Here is a 14,299-nt window from a genome sequence, read left to right as displayed (position 1 = left end):
CCCCAGACAGCATAAGGATTAATGGTAATAAAAAGGAGACATCATACTGAAAAATTAAATTAACAAGAACGATAACAAAAACAATATGCACAAAAATATAAATAAAGTGATTGATCAAACCCATAGACTATAGAAAAAAAGTCGGAAAAACTGGTTAACATGAAGGAGCCGATACCCCATGCAAGGCTAAGTACCCTCCAAGTTAGCATCTCAACTGAAGGGAGGACAGTAAGGACGGTATTGAGAAAAAATAGAATCAGATAAGGTAAAGACAGCCTCTTGATAAACCACCAGGCATCCTTGGCCCTTCTACTATGCCTGGCCGAACATCATTTAAAAAAAAAGAGGAGGAATAAAAGAGGAGGAATAAAAAAAAAGATAAATAGTGTGGGGTCGATGTTTCTGGTCAGAGGTAGATGAAGAAAGCTGACCAGAAACATCGACCCCACATAGAAGTGGGAAAAGATGTAGACAAAGAAGTTTGCTCGACTGTACCCTCAAGTAAGAGAACTCTTACCCAGGACAGTGGAAAACCATGGTATAGAGACTATGGCACTAACCAAAACTAGAGAACAATGGTTTGCTTTGGAGTGTCCTTCTTCTAGAAGAGCTGCTCACCATAGCTAAAGAGTCTCTTCTATCCTTACTAAGAGGAATGTAGCCACTGAACAATTACAGTTAAGTAATTAGCCCTTTGAGCAAAGATGAAGTGTTTGGTAGTTTCAGTGTTGTCAGGTGTATGAGGAAAGATGACAATATGTAAAGAATAGGCAAGGACTATTCAGTGTATGTGTAGGCAAAGCGAAAAATGAGCCGTAACCAGAGAGAAGGACCCAATGTAGTACTGTCTGGCCAGTCAAAGGACCCGGTGACTCTCTAGCAGTAGTATCTCAACGGGTGGCTGGCGTCCTGGCCAACCTACTATTTCGTTAAAGTTTATATGGCACATATAGGAGATATTTATTTCAATGTTGTTACCGTTCTTAAAATATTCTATTTTTCTTTGTTTCCTTTCTTCACTGAGCTATTTTCCCTGTTGGAACCCCTTGGCTTATAGCATCCTGCTTTTCCAACTAGGCTTGTAGCTTAGCTAGTACTAATAATAATAATATATATTTATACATAGACACACATATATATCTATATATACCGTATATATATATATATATATATATATATATATATATATATATACCGTATATATATATATATATATATATATATATATATATATACATACATATATATATATATATATATATATATATATGTATGTATATATATACATATATATATATATATATGTATATATATATACATATATATATATATATATATATATATATATATATATATATATATATATATACAGATACACTTGCTCATTATTATTTAGGGAATATATATATTTATATATATATATATATATATATATAACGGATTTTGAGCGAAGCGAAAAATCTATTTTTGGGTGAGGTGGCCATGTCGTACTGATGGAAGTTCCTATAGGGTAGCTTCCTAGGGTATATTACAACTACGGCGATATTCCCAGAGAATTTACCTTAAGGTACCAGAATTCTAACTCCTGGAGCGAGTATCCCTCGTGAAAGGGATATCGCGACATATCAGAGGACGTATTCTTGACACGCCACATGGCAATCTGCATCCTGGACAGAGATTTCGTCTCGTAGGAGGGATTGGCAAGAAACGAATTCGGGAAAGAAAAAAGGGGAGCCGCTCCCAAGGCTTCCCTATCCTCCGATTCGTATGCGTGCCTGGCGCCAATCCTGGCGCCATCTGTATTCCTTGTAGCGTACACGAGGTGCTACAGATACTGTATGTAGGGAGGGGTCCTACAGCCCTTTCTTAGAAAGGCAAGGGCGGGTCCATCAGGATGACATGGCCATCTCACCCAAAAATAGATTTTTCGCTTCGCTCAAAATCCGTTTTTTGGGCTCAAGCCATGTCGTCCTGATGGAAGTGTACCAGAGCATTACTGTATCTGTGGATTCTCAGAACGTGCCGTACTCCCCGGATGTAATTTTTCCCGGTCGACTAGACCTAGAGACCTAAGATGTTACCGTTATACATCTTTTCAACTAACTATAAACCATGTTAGAGCTTCCTGCCCTCTACAGGGAAGAGTCCTACTAGACTCTGGAAAAGTCTCGAAGAGTACATATACCTATGTATGAATACCAGGCAAGCTAATATAGTGGTCTCGCCCTATATTAAGTAAAGCATAGTTTGTAAAGAACCACTGCGTCAATATGAAATATCGACCAGTTCTCCGCACAATACTTGTATTGGACAAAGGTTTTATATCCGCATAGGAGGAAAACCAATGCAACATTGCATAAAGGAACAATTCTATTAGAATTATCCCAGATAAGGTACATAGAATGAATGCTCAATTATACCAATAAATTGACACAGGTGAAGGAGACGCAAGGTTCTCAAGAACCAGATTATTGACAGGCAATAAATAGACAAGTTAACCACAATTATATATATATATATATATATATATATATATATATATACATAAGAAGAGGATAACCCAAAACTTTAAGCATAAGTATGATAGTAAACAGAGCTTGTTTGTCTGAAAGAAAAAACATTAAATGCCACTTTTAAGATACCGAGGTATCAAAGTCATAAAAGCCTGTATTACAAATCAATGACATTAGCGTTAGAAACGCTCGGCACACATGTCTGCACTTATGCTAGGTTCACCTTCGGAAATGGAACAGTCTGGATGGGCAACACAGTGCCCTCACTTAGTTTGTAGTACAGTATGTAACTACACACTCACCCTGGAATTAATCGTCCCAATTAAGACCACTGTTCCTCGCAGAGTTAAACAGTAGGGTTAACACCGCGACCCACTGCTACCACAGATCTCTTTTAGTTCCTCTACTTGCTTCGCATAGTGGCGAAAGAACACTCTGGAAGACTTCCAGCCAGTGTATGAACGGAGATGTTCAAAATCCATACAATTAAAAAAATTTAAGGATGAGGCAACTTTCCTCGGATCGTGACCTGCGGGTGTATTGTCAGGATCCGCTCTGCGAATAAAATATGTGATTCAGAGATAAATTTGAGCCTGATGTTTCTCCCCTGAATAGTTGACCACCCTTGAAGTCTGAAGTTCTATGAAGATAGACCTTTAGGCATTCTACTGGACATAGAGATGCATCTTCTTTCAGAGGGCAGATTCTCCAGGGACCCCACCTGTTGGTGGGTAACTCATTCTTGGCGAGAAACGTAGGATCCGGAAACAGGTTCAGTTCACCCCCATCCAGGAACTGAACACGACCTGCCTCTCTCGAGAGGCTACAATCTCACTAACCCTGGCCCCGGACGCGAGTGCAAAATAGGAAAATAACTTTTTGTGTCAAATCCTTTAACGCACACTCTTCATTGCTCAACAGAGAAGCGAAATGAAGAACTTGTCTAAAGACCATGAAATGGGCTTTGGAGGTGCTGAAGGTCTGAGCCTAGCACAGGCTTTCGGGACTTTATTAAAGATCTCGTTACCTAGGTCGACCTGGAAGGCATATAGAATGGGTCTTGTCAAAGCAGACTTACACGCTGAAATCGTGTTAGCTGCCAATCCTTGACCATGGAGGTGGAGAAGAAAGATAAGCAGAAGTCTGTCAAGATCTCCTGCGGATTCTTCGCCTTGACAAAAGGCCGCCCATTTTCTCCAAGATGACTCATATTGCCTTCTAGTAGATTTGCACTTATATTCCTCAAGGAAGCCTATGCTGGCTTTCGAAATCCCGAAACGCTTTCTCACCGCTAGGGAGAGAAAATCATGAGCTGCAGGGTCCGGGTTTTCTGTAATGAAGCGCAGACAGTTGTCTTCTGGACTCGCTGGGTCAGAACTGGATCTGGTAGTGGTACAAACTTCAGCTACAGTTCCAATGCCAGGAGGAACCACACGCTGTTCGGCCACTTATGGGCCACTATTGCCGCTACCCCTTGAAGGATCTCAGTTTGTTGAGGACCCTCAACAGAAGGTTGTGAGGAGGGAACAGATAAATCTTGGACCATCTGTTCCAGTCGAGGGACATCGCGTCCACTGCTTCCGCTAAGGGGTCCTCGTACGGGGCACGTACAGGGGCAACTTCTTGTTGTCTTTCGTCGCAAAGAGGTCTATCTGCATTTCTGGGACTGATTCAGAATGAAGGAGAATGATCCTGCGTCTAAGGACCATTCCGACTCTATCGGTGTGAACCTGGATAAAGCGTCCGCTGTCACATTGCGGACTCCTTGAAGGTGAACTGCCGACAGGTACCACTTCTTCTTTTCCGCCAATCGGAAGATGGCCAACATCACCTGGTTGAGAGGTGGTGACCTCGATCCTTGTCGATTCAAGTATCTCACAACTACCTCGCTGTCTATCACCAACCTTATGTGGATCGAGTGACGCAGGAAGACTTTCTTTAAGGTAAGGAGCACTGCCCTAGCTTCTAGAAAGTTTTATGTGAAAGGTCTTGAATAGCTTGGACCAAGTCCCCTGGACTTTTTTTTTTTTTTTCCGATGAGAGTGACCTCCCCATCCCTCCTTCGAGGCGTCTGAGTGAATCGTCACCGACGGGGGAGGTGGCTGAAGAAGAACCGACTTCTTTAGATGTCTGGCTTGGGACCAAGGCCTGAGAAGAGTACTTAGCCGAAGCGGCTGGTCTTCTCAGATCTCTTCGCGCGTTTGATGCATAACTTCTCCAAACTCCGATTGCATCCTTTAGCTGTGCTCTTAGCACTGGGTCTGTCACCGAAGCGAACTGGAGAGAGCGCAGTACCCTCTCCTGCTCGCGTCTTGATATCCTTTCGGAATCTAGAAGTCTCTTGACAGAACCCGCTATCTCCTTCCTTTTCTTCGCCGGGATGGAGAAATGGTGTGACAAAAGGTCCCAGTGGATTCCCAGCCACTGGAACTTTTGAGATGGAGAAAGTCGAGACTTTTTCTGTTGATCTTGAAGCCTAGGTACTCTAGGAACTAGATCACTTGACTGGAAGCTTGCAAGCATTCTGTCTCGGATGCTGCCCACACCAACCAGTTGTCCAGGTAGGCTACTACCTGAATTCCCTTTAGGCGTAATTGTTTGAGAGCTACGCTCGCAAGCTTCGTGAAAATCCTTGGGGCTATATTTAGCCCGAATGGCATGGCTCCGAAGGCGTATAGTCTTCGTTGTAGCCTGAACCCTAGGTAGGGGGAGAGTCGATGGCTAATTGGAATGTGCCAATAGACGTCTGACAAGTCTATAGAGACGGAATATGCCCTCTTGGGCAGTAAGGTCCTTATATGTTGCAGTGTTAGCATTTTGAATTTGCAATTCACTATGAACTTGTTGAGTGACGACAAGTCCAGAATGACTCTGAGCTTTTCCGAGTCTTTCTTGGGAACACAAAACAGCCTCCCTTAGAAATTGATGGGCTTCACCCTTCGGATCACCTTTTTTCTCCAACAGTTCTTGAACGTACTCCTCCATAACGGGGGTGGAGTGTTGGAAAAACCGAAGGCACGGGGGTGGAGTGCTGTACCAGCTCCCGCCCAGTCCATTCTTGAGTAGGCTGTGGGCCCAGGGATCGAAGGTCCACCGATCCCGAAATTTCAGAAGTCTCCCTCCTACCGGTATCACCTCACTTGGACTGCCGTCCTGAGGTCTTGCCTTCCTGACCACGACCACCCCTGAATCCCCTTCCCCTTGAGGGGCGTCTAGACGAGCCTCTGGCTGCTCCTCTAGGCTTTGCTCGAAAGGAAGTAGACTGCCCTTCGAACGCTGGGGTGAATGCCGTGGACTGTGTCGACACGGCCTGGGGTACCCACTGAAAAGTGGTCGGGGTTTGTGCCACGATCTGGGGCACTGGGGGCAATGGCAATTGCAGTTGCTGTTGCTGTCTAAGAGGCTTGGCTGGCCGAGACGGTAGCCTAGTCCTCATAGTCTTCCTCTTTGGTTGAGGACCCTCATCCGGGGAAGACTTTCTTTTGATAGCCAGGCCCCATTTCTGGAGAAGGTTTCTATTCTCCAAGGCGGCCTTATCAACAACTTCTTTGACCAAGTCGGTAGGGAAAAGGTCTTTTCCCCAAATGTTGGAGGAGATTAGTTTCTTTGGCTCGTGCCTCACCGTAACCGAGGTAAACACGAACTCCCTACAAGCTCTCCTTGCCTTGACGAAGCCATAAAGGTCCTTCGTCACTGTGGCCAGATGAGACTTGGCCACTACCATGAACATTTCATGGACCTTGGGGTCACTTGCCATCGTCTCGAGAGTAGTCTGAAGAGACATTGAGGCAGTCAGTCTTTCTTTTGTATCGAACTCACTTCGCAAAAGAAAGTCAGACAGCTTAGGGAGGTCCTTGCCGAACTGACGTCCGGCAATATCAGCCTCCAACTTTCCAACTGAGAACGTAAGATGGACGTCCTTCCAGTCTTTGTGGTCTATAGGCAGGGCCAGCGACAAGGGTTTACACTCCTCTAGGGAGGGGCAAGACTTGCCGGCCTCGACTGCTTTTAGTACAGCCAGAAACCCTTTCTGTAAAAAGGGGAAGGCTCTAGTAGGCGAGGACACAAAGGAAGGGAGCTTCCTATTCAATGCGGCTACCTTTGAGTTAGAGAAGCCCCTCTCTTTCATCGAGGATGAAAGTAGAGCTTGAGCCTTAGCATGGTCCATCACTATGACCTCCTTTGGCTCTGTCTCCTCCTTTGAAGCTGGTTCCTTCCTCAGCCGGACATAACAGTCCGGATATGATGCCTTGCTGGGCCAGAATTCCACCTCCTCCAGGGGAACTGAGCCCAGCTTATCCGAGATGACGATCTTTCCAGTCGTCATCGGCATGTGCTCAGCATACCTCCATGGGTTAGCATCTGAGCACAAGGGAAGGTCTTTCACATTGAGCTTTTTCTGGGGCCCATGTGATTCTGCAAGGCACTGCATTCGCAGTTCCATTGCAGCCGCCTTCTCCTGATTCTCCTTCTGCATTTGTTGGATCATTCCAACAATAGAAGAGAGGGCCTGTCCCAGCTCTACTGGGAGACCGGCCGATGTAGAGGGAATAGGCTCCGGAATCTGAACCGGAGTAGCCGACACCTCGTCGACGTCTACCTCTACAACGTCTGGGGCTTGAACTTCATCCTGGGCTTCTGCCAGGAGGTCTTCCTCCCGACACCCGTCCACATCAGACATCCTGTCATCTAACTGGATGTCTTGCATCGCGACCGCGACTTCAGCATCCACCTGGATCTGAACTTAGGGGATCTCCTCTTGAGGCTGGGGAATCACTGCATCAGCTGATGCCTTAGGGAAAAGATACGCCCTCATCTTCTCACTTGGAAGATAAGGGCCAGAAGTGTTCTTTTGGAAGCCCCTTACCCAGGTACGAAGCTTCTTCCTAGCTATATCCCTTGATTCCTCTGTCCTAGGGGAATTAAAGGTCTCAGTAATCAGGTTAGTGCACACAGTACATACCTGAGGGTCCCAATACCGGAGATCATCCTTGGAGACAGCGTATGCTGCGTGTCTCCTACAAAACTCATGTCCGCAGAGGTTCTTGCTGCGGACGTTGCAGAAAGCACTTCCCCACTTCGGAGTGTCCTTCTGTAAAGAGAAGAAATTTCCATGAGTATCAAGTGAACTATGTATCACTGGATATGCATAGTATAGCATAACAATTCAGAAAGGAAAGACACACACTTGTGTTTCCCTCACAACCCGTTGTTGCAGCCTTCCAGATAATAAAATCAAATGGTTAATCTCTTCTAGAGTAACCAATGCAAGGTTTCCAGAGGAAACAGGTGGAGCTCACACCTAAGCAATGATTTTAAAAGCCTGGATAATAGACAGGAAAGAACTCACTTTCCTATCTGTAGGGCAACAGCAAAGGGATGTGCGAGAAAACACAATAGTGTTAGAAGACACAGTGCTGTACCAAAACCCTTACCATAGTTTTCTTCTTACTGTATATGTTATACTGAAGAATACTAGTACAGTATAGCGGACACACCATAACTAGCTTTAAAGTATACTACTTAACAGCTATAAGGCGGCAGCACTCTGGTTCAAATGCATGTGCCGGTCGGCAGCAACTGCCGGCCGGTAACAGCCAATGTTGGCCGGCAATGGCTGCCGGCCAGCAACTACACAAGGTAGTACCCAGCTGCCGGCCACACTCTTGGTGACCGGCAGACAAGGGCTGACATAAGCCGGCCGGCAAAGGTACAAGACCGATGCCAGCCGGCAGCAAAAGAACCAGAGGACTACACCTGCCCGGCTGCCGGCCTGCAGCCGGGTCGGGTACAGCACTAGAAGAAAAATAGAATGGATGCCGGGATAAGAGTGTACACAACCTCCAAGCCCGGCAACCGAAAGAGTGCATATAAGGAAGGGGAGAAACTAATTCAGGCTTCCTGACCAATGCCGTCTGGCTCTACAGGCAGGCATGGATGAGGGACCAAGAGAGGTCCGGGCAGCACTTGAAAACATAAGACCCTTGCCGGCCGGCAGCTCTGCCGGCCGGCAAGGGGCTGAGTCAATTCCACATCCTAACCTATACTAGGTCCAGATGTAGAACGACGTACAGTACAGTAATGGCTAGGCCATTACGGAGAAAGAGGGGGAAGGGACAAGAGGGTCCTACCAACCTTGCTTTAGTGACAGATCACCCGCAGCCAAGAAACTTATCTTAGCCTAAGGGAGATCTAAGGGGGAAGGCCAGCAATACTTGCCAGCTCCCAGAGCACCAAAGCAAGGAAGGTGTTGCTACTCCCAGGGAAAGAAACTTATCCTCCCCCGAGAACAGCAACAAGGACTAGTCTGGTAGATCACAAAAGAAGGAATCATATCCACAGAAACCTTCGGTAGTGACCTAAGGGAGCTAAGCTCCCTTTGTCTGTGTCAGGCCAGCGAGGGGGACTCAGCCCCAAGCCAGACAACACAGACTCAGACTAAAAAACTCTGTTGTTCTGTCCCTCTTGAACCATACTACAGGAACAGGAAGGTACAGTAACACCCCAGTATAGTTTTATCGAAAATAAATTAGGAAAAAACCACTTAGGGATAAGCCCAAGGCTTAAACAGAGGGAAAGGGATTGCATACCTTCTCCGAAGAAAAGAAAGCAACCGGGGAGTATGATAAAGTATACTAAGGCTCCATAAGCAACTAGCCTAGGCACCAAGAGAATCGATTACCTAAATCACCGAAACTCACTCGTATACTATCTTGGAAATATTCCACACAGTCTTAAATGTATAAAATATAGCCTAAAGCTTCAATAAAATTTTAATTACACTCGGAAAAACCAAAATCATGCATGAAGTACTAGGACCAAACGACTAGGCTACATGGCCTAGCGTAGGCCAGAATGGCGAATACTTCACCAAATAATACTAAGCACGAAAGGAAATCCTATGTAATGCTAAATAGCTAAAATTTATTAAAGCAAAACAACCAGGAATGTCGCTCTGACTAACTAAATTTATACCTAGCGAGCGACAGCGTCCAGGACGCCTCTGGTAGGCTACGGCCCTTGTATCAAAGATTAATCCTATTAATCACTCAAAATTTTACCAAGAGCCTACATTTATACATCAAAGACATTATACTCAACTTATCAGAGGCCAACGAAGACGGAGAAGCCATGAAAAAGTAGAATAAATCCAAGATTTGCGAGAAACACAGGAAAAAACACCGAGTTGTTAAGCTACGCAAAAAGGAATACAGATGGCGCCAGGATTGGCGCCAGGCACGCATACGAATCGGAGGATAGGGAAGCCTTGGGAGCGGCTCCCCTTTTTTCTTTCCCGAATTCGTTTCTTGCCAATCCCTCCTACGAGACGAAATCTCTGTCCAGGATGCAGATTGCCATGTGGCGTGTCAAGAATACGTCCTCTGATATGTCGCGATATCCCTTTCACGAGGGATACTCGCTCCAGGAGTTAGAATTCTGGTACCTTAAGGTAAATTCTCTGGGAATATCGCCGTAGTTGTAATATACCCTAGGAAGCTACCCTATAGGAACTTCCATCAGGACGACATGGCTTGAGCCCAAAAATATATATATATATGTTTCACTTAAATAACAAAGAACAAGTGCATCTGTATATATATATATATATATATATATATATATATATATATATATATATATATATATATATATGTATATGTTTAACCTAAGTAACAAAGAACAAGTGTATCTATCTATCTATATATATATATATATATATATATATATATATATATATATATATATATATATATATACTTTGTTATATATCGTATATAACAAAGTGCAATTTAAAAAAGATCAAACATCTAAAGGCACATCTAATAGAATCAGACGATACAAAGGTCGAGTCTCATTATTAATGCCTTGGCCGTCCATTATCTTACCTCAAGTCATTGCATTAACCAGATGAGGCTTCAGAAGACTAGTATAAAATATATTGTTGGTCTGTAGCATATTGTCTTTTCCCTTGCCTTAACCAGTCATAAATGATTATGAAAAAGGCATGACGCACTAAGCCTTGTTAATGACTTTACTAAAATAAATATCAGAACAAAATGTTAGTAACCTGTACCATGGGTCAAAATGTAAATTTAAGCAATTTCCTCATTTCCACTGATCCTGTATTATCTTCAAGAAACCGACCTCGTATGCAACCATGTTATTCTTTAAATACATTACATCTGTGTCGTTATTTCATTGTGCATGTAACGATGTCTGTAAGACGAAAGTACTAATTCCAATCAGGGTTTTAAGTTTTCCTTTCTGAGCTCGATACATACATGCACATACACACACATATGTATATATGTATATATATATATATACTTATATATATATATATATATATATATATATATATATATATATATATATATATACTGTATATATACATATATACATACATACATATATATATATATATATATATATATATACTGTATATATACATACACACACATATACATATATATATATATATATATATATATATATATATATATATATATGTGTGTGTGTGTGTGTGTGTGTGTGTGTGTGTCTGTGTGTGTGTGTGAATATATTTTTTTCATAGTTGTGGTTACTATTTTCATGTATTGTCTGGCCCACCCCATGAATGCTTGATATAAAAATCTTAATTAATTTGCTTACTTTTGTTTTCAAATTACTGCTTTACTTCCAGTGGCACATAGTCTGCGACCAGGATAGTCTGCGGCCAATGTACCAGACGATGTACAGTATTGGAGGATTAATGGGCAGTTCACTAAGTGGTTATATTGGGGACAGGTAAACCGCTAGTCTTTGTTCAGCCGGGACAAGAAGGGGAATATCATAGTTAAGAGGGAAAGGTGACAAGGTAAAATATAATGAAGAATGACGGAACAAATGTTTAATATATATATGATTATGATTTTTCTTGTGTTGCTGAGTATACAGCAGGACATTTCTTCGAATAAACCACTCTTTCATTACTCAATCCGTTTTCCTCTGTCATATTTCTCAGCTTTCAATTTTCGATCCGTTTAGGGTTTCCCTTCTGCTTATTTTGAATAATACCTGTCGTCTTAATGTGCTTATATCTTGTACCAAGTGGTCATCGAAATCATCACTCCATCTTTGTTGCACAAAAAAAAAAAAAAGAAAAACTCACAAGTAATTTGTATTTGTTGTAACCATACACCCTAACACCCGACAGATAAAGCAACTCTTACCTTGAACTTTGACCTACTATAGGTCTCTACGGGTTGGTTGAGGCGAAGCCGATTTGTATGATTAAGATAAATATGAATTACTTTAAAATTGGTGATTTATTCCTTCACGTAATACAAACCCGAGATTTTTAATAGGAGGTTTCTCCTTAGGAGGGAGGACATTCCTATTACCAAAAATGGCTTGGTTAACGGACCCAGGAAATCTCAGTGATTTTAGTCCTAAAGAGGAGCAAATGTTATGACATCTGTCAATCCCCTAATTTCCCGTGCACAGAAATGCAGAAGGAGATAGGGTAGGCCATTACCAAAAATTGGTAACTCAATGAAGAATCAACATCCATGGGATATGTTGTCCAATGTATATGCATTACATGATTAATGAATGTGTATGCAATGGGTTGCTCATCCACCTTGCTCAGAAGATGGGGGAAATACTTCAAATACAAAACCAAATTGCAAAGAAAAGTCACACTGGTGCTTAGCTTACCTGCATTTAGCATCTAGTTCAGCAACATAACTGAATAACTGCTTCACCCAGGAGAGAGGAAGAAGACACTACAATTGTCAGTTATTCTTACCTCTGATTCTAGATTTATGTCACAACGGCTATCCAGATGCGATGCTACTTATCCTGTGAGGGAGCTGGGCTTGTTACACTACATGTTGAGCAGCTACCACTGGTCCCAAGGAAAAGGTGTGGGACCTGAGGGTATGTTCCTGAGGTAGTGGGCAGTGAAGGTTGTCTGACATTTCTAGATTCCAGCCTTCATAACCTGCACCATGAGTAGATTCTTCCTGAAGGCTAAGGTTGAGCTAATACTTCTGCCTTTGTGTGCCCTCACACTCGAGGGGTTGCCTTCTTGTGCATCATCTGGTGTGTAAGAGTGTCTGATGGTTTCCAGAGGGCAGAAGGAGATGGTGCGCTTGGAGATCAGTATCTTAATCTTCCCAAAGCTTAGGAAAAATCTCTGGTGCACATTTCTGAAGCACAAAAATCATTTAATGTAGTGTCTCAACACCATCACAAGACGAAGCAGCAAATCGACTCATTACTAATTGCTTCCTTAAGGGAAAAGTTAGAGAAGGTCTCAAACTTAGAATCGCTGGGTGCTGAGTTTTTATCACGAACTGCAGGACGAATGAAAAACATTTAATGTAGTGTCTCAACACCATCACAAGACGAAGCAGCAAATCGACTCATTACTAATTGCTCCCTTAAGGGAAATGTTAGAGAAGGTCTCAAACTTAGAATCGCTGGGTTCTGAGTTTTTATCACGAACTGCAGGACAAATGAAAAACAAACCTTCCAACCTTGGATATAACCAATGGCAAATGTAATGCTGCATAATTCTCTGACCCTCTTCAATGAAATCAGGCAAAGCAGGAACACAGATCATGATCTGACATGTCCTTGAGAAGTCTGTATGGGGCTCTCTCTTGAGATCTAATGACCTTCAGGACATCCCATTCAGGAGGCTGAAGTTCCTTTGGAGGGCAAGAGTGTTCAAAACTCCTTATGAGCATGGATAGTTTTCACGAGGTGTAAAAGTCTAAGCCCTTCAGTCGGAGGACTTGGCTGAGAGCCAAGCAATAGCCCTTTACTATGGCAGTTAAGAGGTGCTTCTTCTAGAGAAGAAAGAGGAGGAAATCAGCAATTACTAGCAGAGAGGCTCTGACCGGAGAGATATTCTATCTACAACACCAATCCTAAAAGATGACCCACTTCTCATGGTGCAGAGAATCTTAGCAGATATCTGGACATCTTCCTTGCAGTGACTCTTGAAAAGCCCTTTGCTCGAAGGAGATGTTGGATAACCACAGCGTTGAAGTTGTGGAATCTCTGCAGGTAGGGCTGACATAGGAGGTTGGGCCACTATTTTAGTTCTCTCGGTACCTGGATGAGGAGCATTAGCAGACCTGTGAACCATTTGACTTATGGCCACTTGGGAGCCACCTGGGTCAACTTAATGTTCAGGGTCTCCAACACTGTTGATGAATCGTAGAGAAACGCAGAAAAGAGAAAACATCCATGTTGCTCCAGGGATGTTAGAAAGTGTCCTTCATTGCTGCTTTCTGGTCTGTAACTAGAGAGCAGTACAATGAAAGCTTCTTGTTCAGGTGTGTTACTAAAAAATAAATCATTCCACTGCATTGTCTAATGCCTAATTGTGTGTCATCCTCACCAACTCGCATAGATTCTGTGAAACAGTCTCTCATTGGTTGTTGACATAGGCCATTATGGTAGATCTGTAACTCATCAAAGGTACTGAGTGTCTTATCAAACTCTGTTGGAAAGCCACTGGGATCTAAAAGCATAGCTGCATTTTAGCAGGTTGATGTGCAGACCTTTCTCTTCTTCAGACCACAGTCCCCAGGCGGTGTCATCCCTAGGGTGTATGTCGCATCTCTCCCTGGAGGCATATGTGAACAGCAGAATCTCAAGAGAAGGGGAGCCAAAAGAGACTCCCCTCGTGAGGTTTTGCTTGTTTAACTACCTCTTTAGATCCTTCCTCACCTCTGTGTTCATTGGAGCCAAGGAGTGAGAAGGATTGGTAATGGCTAATCAGTGATGTT

General features: G+C 43.2%; 1 protein-coding gene across 2 annotated transcripts in view; it reads left to right on the top strand.

The window, feature by feature from the left end:
- LOC137642161 (organic cation transporter protein-like) overlaps positions 1-14,299 on the top strand; it is a 72,717-nt gene that overhangs the window by 28,734 nt on the left and 29,684 nt on the right. For both annotated transcript variants that reach the window (XM_068374698.1, XM_068374697.1), the window contains exon 5: positions 11,197-11,300. In XM_068374698.1, coding sequence (XP_068230799.1) covers positions 11,197-11,300 — 104 coding nt within the window. The remainder of the gene's footprint in view (positions 1-11,196; positions 11,301-14,299) is intronic.

Source organism: Palaemon carinicauda, chromosome 6 (assembly GCF_036898095.1).
Source record: "Palaemon carinicauda isolate YSFRI2023 chromosome 6, ASM3689809v2, whole genome shotgun sequence".
NCBI lineage: Eukaryota > Metazoa > Arthropoda > Malacostraca > Decapoda > Palaemonidae > Palaemon > Palaemon carinicauda.
Note: the sequence above shows the minus strand (reverse complement) of the source record. Positions and strands in the feature narration are given on the sequence as shown.